General features: G+C 43.2%; 1 protein-coding gene across 5 annotated transcripts in view; it reads right to left on the bottom strand.

Annotated features, from left to right (window-relative positions):
* Positions 1-431: 431 nt before the first annotated feature.
* Positions 432-22,819, bottom strand: part of LOC130356190 (transcription elongation factor A protein 3-like) — an 89,400-nt gene continuing 67,012 nt past the window's right edge. For 4 of the 5 annotated variants that reach the window (XM_056557345.1, XM_056557341.1, XM_056557344.1 and 1 more), the window contains 2 exons: positions 3,191-3,262; positions 432-1,374 (listed from right to left, as the gene is read on the bottom strand). In XM_056557345.1, coding sequence (XP_056413320.1) covers positions 1,366-1,374; positions 3,191-3,262 — 81 coding nt within the window. In that variant the 3' untranslated portion in view covers positions 432-1,365. The remainder of the gene's footprint in view (positions 1,375-3,190; positions 3,263-22,819) is intronic. The other variant, XM_056557342.1, reaches the window with a different exon arrangement.

The following is a 22,819-nucleotide window of genomic DNA, read 5'->3' on the forward strand; positions in this document are numbered from 1 at the left end:
GGGCGCAATTATAAAATTCTATATACCAATGGTCTTCAACCTGCGGACCTCCAGATGTTTCAAAACTACAACTCCCAGCATGCCCGGACAGCCAAAGGCTGTAGTTTTGCAACATCTGGAGGTCCGCAGGTTGAAGACCACTGCTATATACAGTAGATATTTTCAGAAGAAATAGAGCTCTAACAACGGTAAAGATACAACAATCTAAAGTAGTCACCACAGTATGTAGAACAACCAATCAAATTCAAGATTTCATTTTTTAAAAAGCCTCTAAAAAATTTAAGCTGGAATCTGGTTGGTTGCTATGGCAACTGCGCCATTGCTACGTTTTGATAAATCTCCGACTTAATTGTTTTCTAGTGTGTAAAATGCGGACATTCACCTTACATTGCACATTGCCAGCTACATGAAGAAACTTTTTTTTTGTTAACATTCCTTTATTTGGTAAATCGCATACAGTTTTCCATCACTTATTATCTGGGATTTTTAATAAGCATTCGTTGAAGAAAAGAATTCAATACTGAAATAGATAATATTATTAATATTAGACTTAGTGTGCTTTACAATGCCATAAAAACTGAAAGCTGGAGAATAACAAAAGAAAAAAGGAATTAAATGTTATTCAATATTTATATTCAAACCCTGAACTTTATGACTAATGTGAAGGGTTAAAGGGCCGGAGCATTGTGACGTCACGGCCCCTCCCCCGTGTGATGCCACGCTCCGCCCCCTCAATGCAAGCCTAAGGGGGCATGATAGCTGTCACGCCCCCTCCCATAGGCCTTTATTGAGGGGGTGGAGCGTGACATCACATGGGGGCGGGGCCATGATGTCACAATGCTCTGGCCCCCGTGATCGCCAGTAATCAGACCCGGAGTGAACGTGCTCCGGGGACTGATTGCAACGGGATGCTGCGTGCAAGATCACGGGGGTCCCCAGCGGCGGGACCCCCGCGATCAGGCATCTTATCCCCTATCCTTTGGATAGGGGATAAGATGTCTTAGCGCCGGAGTACCCCTTTAAAACGGAATAAAATACATCAGTAGGTATACTGTAACTGCTTCTGTAAAAATATATCTAGTAGTGCCGCTGAGCAGACACCTATATCCATTTATCTGCATGAGAGCAGCAATATAACCCCATATGTCACCATATCTATAAAATGTAACCAATTCTAACACTCTACAAATGCCACTCTTCTCTATAAAAACTCTATATAAAATAAAAGCAAAGGACTTGATGAATCCAAGGGAAAACAAAGGGCTTAAAGTATGGCATAGGGATAGATCTGGGAGAAAACACCGTTGATCCTGGGATATTTACAGAGCAGGAAGATCATTCATTGTTGTCATTGGGTGCCAAAGATCAACAGAACTGTAAAGACAAAGGCGTACAAGTTATTTATTTAATACATATCAATACATCCCCCCCATTAAACAAGAAGAGGTGTATAAACATCACATTCTGACGTCAGAGCCTGACAATTATACAGAGATGAGGGACGAGATGACACACATAGGCTCTGCTCTAACTTCCCACAGAATCCATCTGTCACAGATGACTTTTGAAGGCAGTCCCTCATACTGTACTAACCACTAACTGACTGGCATATTTTGCTCTATAATATAAAAATCTGATACTACATGATATCATCTTTAAGAAAAGGATGTGGATATTTCATATTAATCAATGGAAAACAGGTACCTTCCCTATACTCTTAAAAAAGAGCAGCTGAGTAAAAAAAATAATAATGTACCATCTACTTTAATTAAAAAAATAATATTAAAACGTACCCCTCAGATCCAACAAAATTTTTTTAATATATCATTCTGTACCTAATCCTGACCATGTACATCAATGTGTACATCACATTTATGTGTCTAGCACCTTTATTTATTTTTTTATTCCACTTTTAATTTAGCTCACTAGTCTGAATTCCTCTCAAAGGGAGGGGGCGTGACCTCACTGTGCAGGTCTCCGCCCCCTCCCTCAGTATGCTGTCTGCTCACATCTCCCCTAGCCTTAGCAAAACTACAACTCCCAGCTTGTCCTCACTGACAGTAGCGGGACACAAGCTGACAGTGGGAGGATTTTTCCTCCAGCTGTGAGCCCTGTGCTCACAGCTGTCAATCAAGGAAGTGTGTCCATGACATAGGTAATGATGCATGGACACAGCAGGACAAGTATGTGTCCAAGCAGGCAGGGGGGCAGTTGTTTGACTGTCTTTTTCAGTATGAAATACTGAAAGTTTTCTAATGAAAGCAATTGCAAAACCTATTGGTTATACAGGCTTTACAACATATCAAAAGTTTTTGTATCTTTCAGTGCCCATTTAAAAGTCACTTTGGACTCTGGTGGCCTATATAAATGCAGTCTTTTGTTTTTTTATGGTCAGTAAAAAACTAGCTTGTTGACTTCTAACAGTCTAAATATCTTTAGTATACATATCCACCTTATAGTAAGGTATGCATCTATTTCTGTTTGAAGTTATTTATCCACTTGTTACATTACACCAACAGGTTACCAGACAGAAGTAAGATTTGTGGGAGTGATATGATGTTTTTGTCTATTTTGTCTTATTTTTAACCTGAAGGGTTCTTGTAAGGGTTAATGGGACTACAGTATTGAGGATACTTAGGATCAGCTATCAATATCTGATTGGTTGGCGACTAACCCTGTCCACTTTACCTTCCAGCTGATCGCATTGCAGCTCAGTACTAAGCTTCATTACCAGGCGCAGGCACTATCATTGCCTGTTTAGTTAGCTAAAAAGGTACACGTAAGACCCCCAGCAAGCTGATATTGATGACTTAATTCCTCTTAGTAGGGCAGTCACATGTAAATATACCCTAAATTATGAAATAGACTAGATAAACTATAAGGGACACAGACACATTTCAAAAGTATTGATCGGCCAGGGTCTGAGATTGCTATGATCAACAGAATGATTGGGGTGAAGCCTGCGGCTGGCGCTTCTTCCCTGGCTATCAGCAATCTCTGTCCAGCTTCACTATACAGCCCTATAGATTTGTAATGTAGAGAAATGTACTTCTTCCCCTCTTATGGTAGGTAGGGGTCTCAGCACTGAACACCAACACAAATGATAAAAACTTTAACATGTCTCTATGAAATGTCAAAGATAACTAAAAAATGAGTGGACTTTAAGGTAACATATGGGTACACCACTCACCTTCCAACGATGACCACATTCATTGCATAACACAAAAGTTGTCATTGGCTCATCAGCACTGCGGGTCTGCACCTATAGATGGTAAAGAGGGAAGAATTTCCTGAGAATGCTTTGCTTTTCTTTTTTATCAAGAGCTCCTCTTTATGAGAGGCAGTCTCTAACTTTGACCCAATCTCTTCCTCCTGGCTTTTTTGGAACAATAATTATTAGTATGTGTACATATGTTTGTATGGTTTATAAGAAGAGGCAGATGGGATCAAAAATAATAAAGAATAAAATAAAAACTGTACTCACCTAACTGATTTCTTACCACTGCCATTCTAAGACTTGCTGGCTCCCTGCTGATGTCCATTACCTGATCCCATCTTAAACAAATAGGAAATGGCTTGAAATGCCTATGTAACCAATCACTGGCTGTGGCCAGCTGTGTACCTACACTGGGGGCACACACCCAGGAAGGGGGCATACATGCAGGACACTAAACAAATATGTCTGCCAAACCCAGTGGTGTCACTACAGGGGGAAATTGCCTCCTCCTAAATTGTGCTTTGCTGCCCCAATTGAAATGGCCCAAACCTCTGGGCAGCCGCTATCAGCTCCATGTATCTCCAGACTGCAGGCCTAAGCCTATGAGCCACAGAACAAGATCCCTGTAGGAACCGGCACGATGATATTACATCGGATACTGTCTTGGGGTTCCTAGACTGCAGGCATGAAGACATAGAAGCTCCATACATCGTAGGAACCAAGGATGGGCCATTATTGTTATTATTTTATTGTAGCCTATACAGGAGCCATTTTAACTTGAATAAGTGGAGGGAAATTCCCAGGGATGACACTATGGGGGACAAAATATATTTAAGAACAAGGACAATATGGTTGACATCTATACTAATAGGGCATTATTACATCCAGGGCAATATGGGGAGCATCTATGCTAAGGGGAAATTATTACATCCAGGGCAATATGGGGAGCATCTATACTAAGAGGCATTATGACATACAGGGCAATATGGAGGGGACATCTATACTAAGAGGCATTATGACATACAGGGCAATATGGAGGGGATATCTATACTAAGAAGGCATTATTACATACAGGGCAATATGGGGAGCATCTATGCTAAGGGAAAATGATGACATACAGGGAAATATGGAGGGGACATCTATACTAAGATGCATTATTACATACAGGGCAATATGGAGAGGATATCTATACTAATAGGGCATTATTACATCCAGGGCAATATGGGGAGCATAAATGCTAAGGGGAAATTATTACATCCAGGGCAATATGGGGAGCATCTATGCTAAGGGGAGATTATTACTTCCAGGGCAATATGGGGAGCATCTATACTAAGAGGCATTATGACATACAGGGCAATATGGAGGGGATATCTATACTAAGAGGCATTATTACATACAGGGCAATATGGAGGGGATATCTATACTAAGAGGCATTATGACATGCAGGGCAAGGCGGAGGGGATATCTATACTAAGAGGGCATTATTACATACAGGGCAATATGGAGGGGATATCTATACTAAGAGACATTATGACATACAGGGCAATATGGAGAGGACATCTATACTAAGAGGCATTATGACATACAGGGCAACATAGAGGGGGCATCTATACTAAGAGGCATTGTGACATACAGGGCAAGGCGGAGGGGATATCTATACTAAGAGGCATTATTACATACAGGGCAATATGGAGGGGACATCTATACTAAGAGACATTATGACATACAGGGCTATATGGAGGGGACATCTATACTAAGAGGCATTATTACATACAGGGCTATATGGGGGGATATCTATACTAAGAGGCATTATTACATACAGGGCTATATGGAGGGGTATCTATACTAAGAGGCATTATGACATACAGGGCTATATGGAGGGGACATCTATACTAAGAGGCATTATGACATACAGGGCTATATGGAGGGGATATCTATACTAAGAGGCATTATTACATACAGGGCTATATGGAGGGGACATCTATACTAAGAGGCATTATTACATACAGGGCAATATGGAGGGGATATCTATACTAAGAGGCATTATGACATACAGGGCAATATGGAGGGGATATCTATACTAAGAGGCATTATTACAAACAGGGCAACATGGAGGGGACATCAATACTAAGAGGCATTATGACATACAGGGCAATATGGGGGGATATCTATACTAAGAGGCATTATTACATACAGGGCAATATGGAGGGGATATCTATACTAAGAGGCATTATGACATACAGGGCAATATGGAGGGGACATCTATACTAAGAGGCATTATGACATACTGGGCAATATGGAGGGGATATCTATACTAAGAGGCATTATGACATACTTTGCAATATGGAGGGGATATCTATACTAAGATGCATTATGACATACAGGGCTATATGGAGGGGATATCTATACTAAGAGGCATTATTACAAACAGGGCAACATGGAGGGGACATCTATACTAAGAGGCATTATGACATACAGGGAAATATGGAGGGGACATCTATACTAAGAGGCATTATTACATACAGGGCAATATGGAGGGGACATCTATACTAAGAGGCATTATGACATACAGGGCAATATGGAGGGGACATCTATACTAAGAGGCATTATGACATACAGGGCTATATGGAGGGGACATCTATACTAAGAGGCATTATGACATAGAAGGCAACATGGAGGGGACATCTATACTAAGAGGCATTATGACATACAGGGCTATATGGAGGGGACATCTATACTAAGAGGCATTATGACATACAGGGAAATATGGAGGGGACATCTATACTAAGAGGCATTATGACATACAGGGCAATATGGAGGGGACATCAATACTATGAGGCATTATGACATACTGGGCAATATTGAGGGATATCTATACTAAGAAGGCATTATTACATACAGGGCAATATGGGGGGATATCTATACTAAGAGGCATTATTACATACAGGGCAATATGGAGGGGACATCTATACTAAGAGGCATTATGACATACAGGGCAATATGGAGGGGACATCTATACTTAGAGGCATTATGACATACAGGGCAATATGGAGGGGGCATCAATACTAAGAGGCATTATGACATACAGGGAAATATGGAGGGGATATCTATACTAAGATGCATTATGACATACAGGGCTATATGGGGGGATATCTATACTAAGAGGCATTATTACATACAGGGCAATATGGGGGGGATATCTATACTAAGAGGCATTATGACATACTGGGCTATATGGGGGGATATCTATACTAAGAGGTATTATGACATACAGGGCAATATGGAGGGGTATCTATACTAAGAGGCATTATTACAAACAGGGCAACATGGAGGGGACATCTATACTAAGAGGCATTATGACATCCAGGGCAATATGGGGGGATATCTATACTAAGAGGCATTATGACATGCAGGGCAATATGGAGGGGACATCAATACTAAGAGGCATTATGACATACAGGGCAATATGGAGGGGATATCTATACTAAGAGGCATTATGACATACAGGGCAATATGGAGGGGACATCAATACTAAGAGGCATTATGACATACTGGGCAATATGGAGGGGATATCTATACTAAGATGCATTATTACATACAGGGCAATATGGGGGGATATCTATACTAAGAGGCATTATTACATACCGGGCAATATGGAGGGGATATCTATACTAAGAGGCATTATGACATACAGGGCTATATGGGGGGATATCTATACTAAGAGGCATTATGACATACAGGGCAATATGGAGGGGACATCAATACTAAGAGGCATTATGACATACTGGGCAATATGGAGGGGATATCTATACTAAGATGCATTATTACATACAGGGCAATATGGAGGGGATATCTATACTAAGATGCATTATGACATACAGGGCTATATGGGGGATATCTATACTAAGAGGCATTATTACATACAGGGCAATATGGGGGGATATCTATACTAAGAGGCATTATGACATACAGGGCTATATGGGGGGATATCTATACTAAGAGGTATTGTCACGATGCCGGCTGGCAGGAGGTGGATCCTCTGTGCCAGAGAGGGATTGGCGTGGACCGTGCTAGTGGACCGGTTCTAAGTCACTACTGGTGTTCACCAGAGCCCGCCGCAAAGCGGGATGGTCTTGCTGCGGCGGTAGTGACCAGGTCGTATCCACTAGCAACAGCTCAACCTCTCTGACTGCTGAAGATAGGCGCGGTACAAGGGAGTAGACAGAAGCAAGGTCGGACGTAGCAGAAGGTCGGGGCAGGCAGCAAGGATCGTAGTCAGGGGCAACGGCAGGAGGTCTGGAACACAGGCTAGGAACACACAAGGAACGCTTTCACTGGCACAATGGCAACAAGATCCGGCGAGGGAGTGCAGGGGAAGTGAGGTATACATAGGGAGTGCACAGGTGAACACACTGATTAGAACCACTGCGCCAATCAGCGGCGCAGTGGCCCTTTAAATCGCAGAGACCTGGCGCGCGTGCGCCCTAGGGAGCGGGGCCGCGCGCGCCGGGACAGGACCGACGGAGAGCGAGTCAGGTACGGGAGCCGGGGTGCGCATCGCGAGCGGGCGCCACCCGCATCGCGAATCGCATCCCGGCTGGAGGCGGTATCGCAGCGCACCCGGTCAGTGGATCTGACCGGGGCGCTGTGAGAGTGTAGCGAGCGCTCCGGGGAGGAGCGGGGACCCGGAGCGCTCGGCGTAACAGTACCCCCCCCCCTTGGGTCTCCCCCTCTTCTTGGAGCCTGAGAACCTGAGGACCAGACTTTTATCTAGGATATTGTCCTCAGGTTCCCAGGATCTCTCTTCAGGGCCACAGCCCTCCCAGTCAACCAAAAAAAGGTTTTTCCTCTGACCTTTTTGGAGGCCAGTATCTCCTTTACAGGAAAGATGTCCGAAGAACCGGAGACAGGAGTGGGAGAGATAAGTTTAGGAGAGAAACGGTTGATGATGAGTGGTTTAAGAAGAAAAACGTGAAAGGCATTAGGAATACGAAGAGAAGGAGGAAGAAGAAGTTTATAAGAGACAGGATTAATCTGGCACAAAATTTTGAAAGGACCAAGATAGCGTGGTCCCAATTTGTAGCTGGGAACACGGAAGCGGAAATATTTAGCGGAGAGCCATACCTTGTCTCCGGGAGAAAAAATGGGGGGAGCTCTTCTTTTCTTATCAGCAAACTTCTTCATGCGTGATGAAGCCTGTAAGAGAGAATTTTGGGTCTCTTTCCATATGGTGGAAAGATCACGAGTTATTTCATCCACAGCGGGCAAACCAGAGGGCAAGGGAGTAGGGAGGGGGGGAAGAGGGTGACGGCCGTACACCACGAAAAATGGGGATTTGGAAGAAGATTCAGAGACTCTGAAGTTGTACGAGAATTCGGCCCATGGTAGAAGATCTGCCCAGTCATCCTGGCGGGAAGAAACAAAATGTCTTAAATAATCACCCAGGACTTGGTTAATTCTTTCTACTTGCCCATTGGATTGAGGATGATAAGCAGAAGAAAAGTTCAATTTAATCTTGAGTTGTTTACAGAGAGCCCTCCAGAATTTTGACACGAATTGGACGCCTCTATCCGAGACGATCTGCGTGGGCAACCCGTGAAGACGAAAAATGTGTACAAAAAATTGTTTTGCCAACTGAGGCGCAGAAGGAAGACCAGGAAGGGGAATAAAATGTGCCATCTTGGAAAATCGATCAACGACCACCCAAACAACAGTGTTGCCACGGGATGGGGGTAAGTCTGTAATAAAGTCCATACCAATCAGAGACCAAGGCTGTTCGGGGACAGGCAGAGGATGAAGAAGACCAGCAGGCTTCTGGCGAGGAGTCTTATCCCGGGCACAGACAGTGCAGGCCCGCACAAAATCAACAACATCCGTCTCCAGAGTCGGCCACCAATAGAAACGAGAGATGAGTTGCACGGATTTCTTGATGCCCGCATGGCCTGCGAGATGGGAGGAGTGACCCCATTTGAGGATTCCGAGGCGTTGGCGTGGAGAGACGAAGGTCTTCCCTGGAGGAGTTTGCCTGATGGAGGCTGGAGAAGTGGAGATCAGGCAATCCGGAGGAATAATGTGTTGCGGAGAGAGCTCTACTTCCGAGGCCTCCGAGGAACGAGAGAGAGCATCGGCCCTAATGTTCTTATCGGCAGGGCGAAAGTGAATTTCAAAATTAAACCGGGCAAAGAACAGAGACCACCTGGCCTGGCGAGGATTCAGCCGTTGGGCAGACTGGAGATAGGAGAGATTCTTGTGATCGGTGTAAATAATAATTGGAAATTTTGATCCCTCCAGCAGATGCCTCCATTCCTCAAGTGCTAATTTAATGGCCAGAAGCTCTCGATCCCCGATGGAGTAGTTCCTCTCCGCCGGAGAGAAGGTCCTAGAAAAAAAACCACAAGTAACAGCATGCCCGGAAGAATTTTTTTGTAGAAGGACCGCTCCAGCTCCTACTGAGGAGGCATCAACCTCCAATAGGAAGGGTTTAGATGGGTCAGGTCTGGAGAGCACGGGAGCAGAAGAAAAGGCAGACTTGAGCCGTTTAAAGGCGTCTTCCGCTTGAGGAGGCCATGACTTAGGATTGGCATTCTTCTTGGTTAAAGCCACGATAGGAGCCACAATGGTGGAAAAATGTGGAATAAATTGTCTGTAATAATTGGCGAACCCCAAAAAACGTTGGATAGCACGGAGTCCGGAGGGGCGTGGCCAATCTAAGACGGCAGAGAGTTTGTCTGGATCCATTTGTAGTCCCTGGCCAGAGACCAAGTATCCTAGGAAAGGAAGAGATTGACATTCAAACAGACATTTCTCCATTTTGGCATAAAGTTGATTGTCACGAAGTCTCTGAAGAACCATGCGGACATGCTGGCAGTGTTCTTCTAGGTTGGCAGAAAAAATCAGAATATCGTCCAGATACACAACAACACAGGAATATAAGAGATCACGAAAAATTTCATTAACAAAGTCTTGGAAGACGGCAGGGGCGTTGCACAGGCCAAAGGGCATGACCAGATACTCAAAGTGTCCATCTCTAGTGTTAAATGCCGTTTTCCATTCATCCCCCTCCCTGATGCGGATGAGATTATAAGCACCTCTTAAGTCCAGTTTGGTAAAGATGTGGGCACCTTGGAGGCGATCAAAGAGTTCAGAGATAAGAGGTAGAGGGTAGCGGTTCTTTACCGTGATTTTATTAAGACCGCGGTAGTCAATGCAAGGACGTAGGGAGCCATCTTTTTTGGACACAAAGAAAAATCCAGCTCCGGCAGGAGAGGAGGATTTGCGGATAAAGCCTTTTTTTAAATTTTCCTGGATGTACTCAGACATAGCAAGAGTCTCTGGGGCGGACAGAGGATAAATTCTGCCCCGGGGTGGAGTAGTGCCTGGGAGGAGGTCAATAGGACAGTCATAAGGCCTGTGAGGAGGAAGAGTCTCAGCTTGTTTTTTGCAAAACACATCAGCAAAGTCCATATAGGCCTTAGGGAGACCGGTTACAGGGGGAACCACAGGGTCATGGCAGGGAGTACTGGTAACCGGTTTAAGGCAGTCCTTGAAACAAGAGGTACCCCAACTCTTGATCTCCCCTGTGGACCAATCCAGGGTTGGGGAATGGTGTTGAAGCCAGGGTAGTCCAAGGAGAATTTCGGAAGTGCAATTGGAGAGGACCAAAAACTAAATTTTTTCGTGATGAGGTCCGATGCACATTAGGAGGGGTTCCGTGCGGTAACGCACGGCACAGTCCAATCTTTCATTGTTAACGCAATTAATGTAGAGAGGTCTGGCGAGACTGGTCACTGGGATGTTGAACCTGTTGATGAGAGAGGCCAAAATAAAGTTTCCTGCAGATCCGGAATCCAAGAAGGCCTTAGTGGAGAAGGAGAAGGTAGAGGCAGATATCCGCACAGGCACAGTAAGACGTGGAGAAGCAGAGTTGACATCAAGGACTGTTTCACCTTTGTGCGGAGTCAGCGTACGTCTTTCCAGGCGGGGAGGACGGATAGGACAATCCTTCAGGAAGTGTTCGGTACCGGCACAGTACAGGCAGAGATTCTCCATGCGGCGTCGTGTCCTCTCTTGAGGTGTCAGGCGAGACCGGTCAACTTGCATAGCCTCCACGGCGGGAGGCACAGGAACGGATTGCAGAGGACCAGAGGAGAGAGGAGCCGGGGAGAAAAAACGCCTCGTGCGAACAAAGTCCATATCCTGGCGGAGCTCCTGACGCCTTTCGGAAAAACGCATGTCAATGCGAGTGGCTAGATGAATGAGTTCATGTAGGTTAGCAGGAATTTCTCGTGCGGCCAGAACATCTTTAATGTTGCTGGATAGGCCTTTTTTAAAGGTCGCGCAGAGGGCCTCATTATTCCAGGATAGTTCTGAAGCAAGAGTACGGAATTGCACGGCGTACTCGCCAACGGAAGAATTACCCTGGACCAGGTTCAGCAGGGCAGTCTCAGCAGAAGAGGCTCGGGCAGGTTCCTCAAAGACACTTCGCATTTCCGAGAAGAAGGAGTTTACAGAGGCAGTGACGGGGTCATTGCGGTCCCAGAGCGGTGTGGCCCATGACAGAGCTTTTCCAGACAGAAGGCTGACTACGAAAGCCACCTTAGACCTTTCAGTAGGAAACTGGTCCGACATCATCTCCAAGTGCAGGGAACATTGTGAAAGAAAGCCACGGCAAAACTTAGAGTCCCCATCAAATTTATCCGGCAAGGATAGTCGTAGGCCTGAGGCGGCCACTCGCTGTGGAGGAGGTGCAGGAGCTGGCGGAGGAGATGATTGCTGAAGCTGTGGTAGTAGCTGCTGTAGCATCACGGTCAGTTGAGACAGCTGGTGGCCTTGTTGCGCTATCTGTTGTGACTGCTGGGCGACCACCGTGGTGAGGTCGGCGACAACTGGCAGAGGAACTTCAGCGGGATCCATGGCCGGATCTACTGTCACGATGCCGGCTGGCAGGAGGTGGATCCTCTGTGCCAGAGAGGGATTGGCGTGGACCGTGCTAGTGGACCGGTTCTAAGTCACTACTGGTGTTCACCAGAGCCCGCCGCAAAGCGGGATGCCGGCTTGCAGGAGGAGGATCCTCTGTGCCAGAGAGGGATTGGCGTGGACCGTGCTAGTGGACCGGTTCTAAGTCACTACTGGTGTTCACCAGAGCCCGCCGCAAATCGGGATGGTCTTGCTGCGGCGGTAGTGACCAGGTCGTATCCACTAGCAACGGCTCAACCTCTCTGACTGCTGAAGATAGGCGCGGTACAAGGGAGTAGACAGAAGCAAGGTCGGGGCAGGCAGCAAGGATCGTAGTCAGGGGCAACGGCAGGAGGTCTGGAACACAGGCTAGGAACACACAAGGAACGCTTTCACTGGCACAATGGCAACAAGATCCGGCGAGGGAGTGCAGGGGAAGTGAGGTATACATAGGGAGTGCACAGGTGAACACACTGATTAGAACCACTGCGCCAATCAGCGGCGCAGTGGCCCTTTAAATCGCAGAGACCCGGCGCGCGCGCACCTTAGGGAGCGGGGCCGCGCGCGCCGGGACAGGACCGACGGAGAGCGAGTCAGGTACGGGAGCCGGGGTGCGCATCGCGAGCGGGCGCCACCCGCATCGCGAATTGCATCCCGGCTGGAGGCGGTATCGCAGCGCACCCGGTCAGTGGATCTGACCGGGGCGCTGTGAGAGTGTAGCGAGCGCTCCGGGGAGGAGCGGGGACCCGGAGCGCTCGGCGTAACAGGTATTATGACATACAGGGCAATATGGAGGGGTATCTATACTAAGAGGCATTATTACAAACAGGGCAACATGGAGGGGACATCTATACTAAGAGGCATTATGACATCCAGGGCAATATGGGGGGATATCTATACTAAGAAGGCATTATGACATACAGGGCTATATGGGGGGATATCTATACTAAGAGGCATTATGACATACAGGGCTATATGGGGGGATATCTATACTAAGAGGCATTATGACATACAGGGCTATATGGGGGGATATCTATACTAAGAGGCATTATGACATACTGGGCAATATGGAGGGGATATCTATACTAAGAGGCATTATGACATACAGGGCAATATGGAGGGGACATCAATACTAAGAGGCATTATGACATACAGGGCAATATGGAGGGGACATCTATACTAAGAGGCATTATGACATACAGGGCAATATGGAGGGGATATCTATACTAAGAGGCATTATGACATACAGGGCAATATGGAGGGGACATCAATACTAAGAGGCATTATGACATACTGGGCAATATGGAGGGAATATCTATACTAAGATGCATTATTACATACAGGGCAATATGGGGGATATCTATACTAAGAGGCATTATTACATACAGGGCAATATGGAGGGGATATCTATACTAAGAGGCATTATGACATACAGGGCAATATGGAGGGGATATCTATACTATGAGGCATTATGCATACAAAATGCCAACATCTATGTGTATGTTCCCATACCATGCAAAATTATAAACATCAAAGAAAAACCAAGGTATTCTGGGACACAAAATTCAATCTTTATTGTTTAGCAAAAAAGACATACATTTAAAAACATTTAAAAAAAAGGTCACAAATTTCCAAGATGGTCCTACAAATACACAACCGGAGTTCCATAGAACAAGGGGTTAATCCCCAAGAATACCCGTATATACAAATAGCTAAAAGAGCCTACTTTATAATAACAACAAAGTGTCCCAAATAGTGGCTGCACCCAGTAAGGTAGCAGCCCTATACATTTATACACATAGCAAGAGGTTGTTAACTTCACCTTCTAAGGACACACCAGGACCTCTGTCACCCAACGTTTCGCAATTAAATGCTTCTTCCGGGGCGTGGAATAAATGTATAGGGCTGCTACCTTACTGGGTGCAGCCACTATTTGGGACACTTTGTTGTTATTATAAAGTAGGCTCTTTTAGCTATTTGTATATACGGGTATTCTTGGGGATTAACCCTTTGTTCTATGGACCTCCGGTTGTGTATTTGTAGGACCATCTTGGTAATTTGTGACCTTTTTTTAAATGTTTTTAAATGTATGTCTTTTTTGCTAAACAATAAAGATTGAATTTTGTGTCCCAGAATACCTTGGTTTTTCTTTGATGTTTATAAACATGAGGCATCATGACATATAGAGCAATATGGAGGGGATATCTATACTAAGAGGCATTATGACATACAGGGCAATATGGAGGGGACATCTATACTAAGAGGCATTATGACATACAGGGCTATATGGGGGGACATCTATACTAAGAGGCATTATTACATACAGGGCAATATGGAGGGGACATCTATACTAAGAGGCATTATTACATACAGGGCAATATGGAAGGGATATCTATACTAAGAGACATTATGACATACAGGGCTATATGGGGGGATATCTATACTAAGAGGCATTATTACATACAGGGCAATATGGAGGGGACATCTATACTAAGAGGCATTATGACATACAGGGCAATATGGAGGGGATATCTATACTAAGAGGCATTATGACATACAGGGCAATATGGAGGGGATATCTATACTAAGAGGCATTATGACATACAGGGCTATATGGGGGGACATCTATACTAAGAGGCATTATTACATACAGGGCAATATGGAGGGGACATCTATACTAAGAGGCATTATTACATACAGGGCAATATGGAAGGGATATCTATACTAAGAGGCATTATGACATACAGGGCTATATGGGGGGATATCTATACTAAGAGGCATTATGACATACAGGGCAATATGGAGGGGACATCTATTCTAAGAGACATTATGACATACAGGGCTATATGGAGGGGACATCTATACTAAGAGGCATTATTACATACAGGGCAATATGGAGGGGATATCTATACTAAGAGACATTATGACATACAGGGCTATATGGGGGGATATCTATACTAAGAGGCATTATTACATACAGGGCAATATGGAGGGGACATCTATACTAAGAGGCATTATGACATACAGGGCAATATGGAGGGGATATCTATACTAAGAGGCATTATGACATACAGGGCTATATGGGGGATATCTATACTAAGATGCATTATGACATACAGGGCAATATGGAAGGGACATCTATACTAAGAGGCATTATGACATACAGGGCAATATGAAGGGGACATCTATACTAAGAGGCATTATGACATACAGGGCTATATGGGGGGACATCTATACTAAGAGGCATTATGACATACAGGGCAATATGGAGGGGACATCTATACTAAGAGACATTATGACATACAGGGCTATATGGAGGGGACATCTATACTAAGAGGCATTATGACATACAGGGCAATATGGAAGGGATATCTATACTAAGAGGCATTATTACATACAGGGCAATATGGGGGGATATCTATACTAAGAGGCATTATTACATACAGGGCAATATGGAGGGAATATCTATACTAAGATGCATTATTACATACAGGGCAATATGGGGGATATCTATACTAAGAGGCATTATTACATACAGGGCAATATGGAGGGGATATCTATACTAAGAGGCATTATGACATACAGGGCAATATGGAGGGGATATCTATACTATGAGGCATTATGCATACAAAATGCCAACATCTATGTGTATGTTCCCATACCATGCAAAATTATAAACATCAAAGAAAAACCAAGGTATTCTGGGACACAAAATTCAATCTTTATTGTTTAGCAAAAAAGACATACATTTAAAAACATTTAAAAAAAAGGTCACAAATTTCCAAGATGGTCCTACAAATACACAACCGGAGTTCCATAGAACAAGGGGTTAATCCCCAAGAATACCCGTATATACAAATAGCTAAAAGAGCCTACTTTATAATAACAACAAAGTGTCCCAAATAGTGGCTGCACCCAGTAAGGTAGCAGCCCTATACATTTATACACATAGCAAGAGGTTGTTAACTTCACCTTCTAAGGACACACCAGGACCTCCGTCACCCAACGTTTCGCAATTAAATGCTTCTTCCGGGGCGTGGAATAAATGTATAGGGCTGCTACCTTACTGGGTGCAGCCACTATTTGGGACACTTTGTTGTTATTATAAAGTAGGCTCTTTTAGCTATTTGTATATACGGGTATTCTTGGGGATTAACCCTTTGTTCTATGGACCTCCGGTTGTGTATTTGTAGGACCATCTTGGTAATTTGTGACCTTTTTTTAAATGTTTTTAAATGTATGTCTTTTTTGCTAAACAATAAAGATTGAATTTTGTGTCCCAGAATACCTTGGTTTTTCTTTGATGTTTATAAACATGAGGCATCATGACATATAGAGCAATATGGAGGGGATATCTATACTAAGAGGCATCATGACATATAGAGCAATATGGAGGGGATATCTATACTAAGAGGCATTATGACATACAGGGCAATATGGAGGGGATATCTATACTAAGAGGCATTATGACATACAGGGCTATATGGGGGGACATCTATACTAAGAGGCATTATTACATACAGGGCAATATGGAGGGGACATCTATACTAAGAGGCATTATTACATACAGGGCAATATGGAAGGGATATCTATACTAAGAGGCATTATGACATACAGGGCTATATGGGGGGATATCTATACTAAGAGGCATTATGACATACAGGGCAATATGGAGGGGACATCTATACTAAGAGACATTATGACATACAGGGCTATATGGAGGGGACATCTATACTAAGAGGCATTATTACATACAGGGCAATATGGAGGGGATATCTATACTAAGAGACATTATGACATACAGGGCTATATGGGGGGATATCTATACTAAGAGGCATTATTACATACAGGGCAATATGGAGGGGATATCTATACTAAGAGGCATTATGACATACAGGGCAATATGGAGGGGATATCTATACTAAGAGGCATTATGACATACAGGGCTATATGGGGGATATCTATACTAAGATGCATTATGACATACAGGGCAATATGGAAGGGACATCTATACTAAGAGGCATTATGACATACAGGGCAATATGGAGGGGATATCTATACTAAGAGGCATTATGACATACAGGGCAATATGGGGGGATATCTATACTAAGAGGCATTATTACATACAGGGCAATATGGGGGGATATCTATACTAAGAGGCATTATTACATACAGGGCAATATGGAGGGGATATCTATACTAAGAGGCATTATGACATACAGGGCAATATGGAGGGGACATCAATACTAAGAGGCATTATGACATACTGGGCAATATGGAGGGAATATCTATACTAAGATGCATTATTACATACAGGGCAATATGGGGGATATCTATACTAAGAGGCATTATTACATACAGGGCAATATGGAGGGGATATCTATACTAAGAGGCATTATGACATACAGGGCAATATGGAGGGGATATCTATACTATGAGGCATTATGCATACAAAATGCCAACATCTATGTGTATGTTCCCATACCATGCAAAATTATAAACATCAAAGAAAAACCAAGGTATTCTGGGACACAAAATTCAATCTTTATTGTTTAGCAAAAAAGACATACATTTAAAAACATTTAAAAAAAAGGTCACAAATTTCCAAGATGGTCCTACAAATACACAACCGGAGTTCCATAGAACAAGGGGTTAATCCCCAAGAATACCCGTATATACAAATAGCTAAAAGAGCCTACTTTATAATAACAACAAAGTGTCCCAAATAGTGGCTGCACCCAGTAAGGTAGCAGCCCTATACATTTATACACATAGCAAGAGGTTGTTAACTTCACCTTCTAAGGACACACCAGGACCTCCGTCACCCAACGTTTCGCAATTAAATGCTTCTTCCGGGGCGTGGAATAAATGTATAGGGCTGCTACCTTACTGGGTGCAGCCACTATTTGGGACACTTTGTTGTTATTATAAAGTAGGCTCTTTTAGCTATTTGTATATACGGGTATTCTTGGGGATTAACCCTTTGTTCTATGGACCTCCGGTTGTGTATTTGTAGGACCATCTTGGTAATTTGTGACCTTTTTTTAAATGTTTTTAAATGTATGTCTTTTTTGCTAAACAATAAAGATTGAATTTTGTGTCCCAGAATACCTTGGTTTTTCTTTGATGTTTATAAACATGAGGCATCATGACATATAGAGCAATATGGAGGGGATATCTATACTAAGAGGCATTATGACATACAGGGCAATATGGAGGGGATATCTATACTAAGAGGCATTATGACATACAGGGCTATATGGGGGGACATCTATACTAAGAGGCATTATTACATACAGGGCAATATGGAGGGGACATCTATACTAAGAGGCATTATGACATACAGGGCTATATGGAGGGGACATCTATACTAAGAGGCATTATGACATACAGGGCAATATGGAGGGGACATCTATACTAAGAGGCATTATGACATACAGGGCAATATGGAGGGGATATCTATACTAAGAGGCATTATGACATACAGGGCTATATGGGGGGACATCTATACTAAGAGGCATTATTACATACAGGGCAATATGGAGGGGACATCTATACTAAGAGGCATTATTACATACAGGGCAATATGGAAGGGATATCTATACTAAGAGACATTATGACATACAGGGCTATATGGGGGGATATCTATACTAAGAGGCATTATTACATACAGGGCAATATGGAGGGGACATCTATACTAAGAGGCATTATGACATACAGGGCAATATGGAGGGGATATCTATACTAAGAGGCATTATGACATACAGGGCAATATGGAGGGGACATCAATACTATGAGGCATTATGACATACAGGGCAATATGGAGGGGATATCTATACTAAGAGGCATTATGACATACAGGGCTATATGGGGGGATATCTATACTAAGAGGCATTATGACATACAGGGCAATATGGAGGGGATATCTATACTAAGAGGCATTATGACATACAGGGCTATATGGGGGGATATCTATACTAAGAGGCATTATGACATACAGGGCAATATGGAGGGGATATCTATACTAAGAGGCATTATGACATACAGGGCAATATGGAGGGGATATCTATACTAAGAGGCATTATGACATACAGGGCTATATGGGGGGACATCTATACTAAGAAGCATTATTACATACAGGGCAATATGGAGGGGACATCTATACTAAGAGGCATTATTACATACAGGGCAATATGGAGGGGATATCTATACTAAGAGGCATTATTACATACAGGGCAATATGGAGGGGACATCTATACTAAGAGGCATTATGACATACAGGGCTATATGGAGGGGATATCTATACTAAGAGGCATTATGACATACAGGGCTATATGGGGGGATATCTATACTAAGAGGCATTATGACATACAGGGCAATATGGAGGGGATATCTATACTAAGAGGCATTATGACATACAGGGCAATATGGAGGGGATATCTATACTAAGAGGCATTATGACATACAGGGCTATATGGGGGGACATCTATACTAAGAAGCATTATTACATACAGGGCAATATGGAGGGGACATCTATACTAAGAGGCATTATTACATACAGGGCAATATGGAGGGGACATCTATACTAAGAGGCATTATGACATACAGGGCTATATGGAGGGGATATCTATACTAAGAGGCATTATGACATACAGGGCTATATGGGGGGATATCTATACTAAGAGGCATTATGACATACAGGGCAATATGGAGGGGATATCTATACTAAGAGACATTATGACATACAGGGCTATATGGGGGGATATCTATACTAAGAGGCATTATTACATACAGGGCAATATGGAGGGGACATCTATACTAAGAGGCATTATGACATACAGGGCAATATGGAGGGGATGTCTATACTAAGAGGCATTATGACATACAGGGCTATATGGGGGATATCTATACTAAGATGCATTATGACATACAGGGCAATATGGAAGGGACATCTATACTAAGAGGCATTATGACATACAGGGCAATATGAAGGGGACATCTATACTAAGAGGCATTATGACATACAGGGCAATATGGAAGGGATATCTATACTAAGAGGCATTATGACATACAGGGCTATATGAGGGGATATCTATACTAAGAGGCATTATGACATACAGGGCTATATGAGGGGATATCTATACTAAGAGGCATTATGACATACAGGGCTATATGGGGGGATATCTATACTAAGAGGGCAAAAATTTGAATAAATAGTGGCACACCAAGTGTCAAAAAAAGAAAGGTGATTTATTCAAAAAAACGTGTTAGGCAAAGTTTCAGCTGGCTCACCCAGCCATTTTCAAGTGGCTTGAAAATGGCTGGGTGAGCCAGCTGAAACGTTGCCTAACACTTTTTTTTTTTTTTTTTTAAATAAATCACCTTTCTTTTTTTGACACTTGGTGTGCCACTATTTATTCAAATTGTTGTATCTTGGAGGGGTCCCCAACCTGGACCTGGCACAGTAGGCACCCGTGCACCTTTTTACCCTGGAGTGCTGCTTTCCTGCTTTCTCTATACTAAGAGGGCAATATTTCATACAGGGCAACATAGGGGAACCTCTATACAGCACCACTGATAATACAGTACATGTCGACAGCTAGCTATCCCATCGTGCCTCATCACAGAAGGCAAGTGCTTATCAGACAATTGCTTGTAGTGTTCAGAAGGCATAGTTACACAGTCCAGTACAGTATCTAGTTCATTTTTTATGGGCACAGTGTGGGGGCTTAATACTACATGGGGGAACAGAGGGGCTTAAGCAGGGGCGGACAAATCACATGTGCAGCATGTTCAGCTGCACAGGGGCCCACCACTACACATGGGCCCTCAGGAGGAGGGAAAGTGACCCCACTGGGGCCACAACATGTGGACACACTGCTTGTTTATTTATCATTAATCCATTAAGGCAGTGTTTCCCAACCAGGGAGCCTCCAGCTGTTGCAAAACTACAACTTCCGGACAGCTAAAGACTGTCCAGGCATGCTGGGAGTTGTAGTTTTGCAACAGCTGGAGGCAAACTGGTTGGTAAACACTGAGATAGATAGAATGACTGGGCATAGATAGTGTTTTCCTACCATGGTTCCTCCAGCTGTTGCAAAACTACAGTCCAGGCATGCTGGGAGCTGGAGTTTTGCAACAGCTGGAGACACCCTGGTTGGAAAACACTATCTATCTACCTATCGATCTATCCATACCACAGGGTGCCTCCAGCTGTTCCAAAACTACAACTCCCAGCATACCTCAACAGCCAAAGGCCCAGGAGTTGTAGTTTTTTAGTTTTGCAACATCTGGAGGCACCCTGGTTGGTAAAAAGATATCCATGTACTATCTATCATCTATCTATCTACTGTATCTGTCTTATATCTATCTCTATCTATCATCTATCTATCCATCTAATATCTATCTATCTATCTATCTATCTCACATCTATCTATCTCATATCCATCTCATATCTATCTGTCCATCTATCTCATATCTATCTATCTTTCTATCTATCTATATCCATCTCATATCTATCTTTCTATCTATTTATCTATCTATCTAATATCTATCTATCTATCTATTTCATATCTTTCTATCTCATATCTATCTATCTCATACCTATCTAATATCTATATCATATCTATCTAATATCTATCTATCTCATATCTATCTAATATCTATCTCATATCTATCTAATATTTATCTATCTCTCTCTCTCTCATATCTATCTCATATCTATCTATCATCTATCTATCTCATATCTGTCTATCATCTATCTATCTATCTCATATCTATATATCATCTATCTATCTATCTATCTATCTCATATCTATCTATCTCATATCTATCTATCATCTATCTATCTCATATCTATCTATCTAATATCTATCTCATATCTATCTCATATCTATCTATCTATCTCATATCTATCTATCTATCTATCTCATATCTTTCTATCTATCTATCTATCTCATATCTATCTATCTCATATCTATCTATCTATCTATCTCATATGTCATATTTATCACCTACCTGAACAATTGATGTATGGGGGGGGGGGGGGCACGTTCTTTGCACAGGGGCCCTATGCTGTCTGTGTCCGCCCCTGGGCTTAAGTACTATATAAGGGCATAAATATAGACCTAGCTACTATATGGGGACACAGAAGGGAGGGGCACCATTACTGTGTGGGGCAATACAGAAGAGAAGTTTGTATAGAGGTAGTAAAGGTGTTGGAATGAATAGCCTAACATGATTGTCTGGCAGATTCTGTGGAGAAGAGTGGTGGGCAGGAGAAGTTTTTATAATTCAGAGCTGGATGGAGAAGAAAAGAGAATGTGAATAACTCCAATCAGAGAAAAGATCTATTGTGAGTCACTTGATTTAACTGTATATTACCGTATGATGTTACGTTTTTGGACTGTTTGGGGGGGGGGGGGCACTGATACAGCACCTCGTCAGGGGCGCAAGGAGCACTAGGTATGCCTCTAGCTGTGGCAAATCACTGCTGCGGCCTGTGCTTAGCTGATCTTGCATTTCCTTTTATGTTAAGATGAAGAGCGTTTTTCATAGTGTTTTAACAAGTGTTTTGATGTGTTTTTGTTTTGTTACCTTTGTAACATGCATTTGTTCACTACAGAGAGTCTATAGGGGAAAAAAAAA

This window comes from Hyla sarda, chromosome 2 (assembly GCF_029499605.1).
Source record: "Hyla sarda isolate aHylSar1 chromosome 2, aHylSar1.hap1, whole genome shotgun sequence".
Lineage (NCBI taxonomy): Eukaryota > Metazoa > Chordata > Amphibia > Anura > Hylidae > Hyla > Hyla sarda.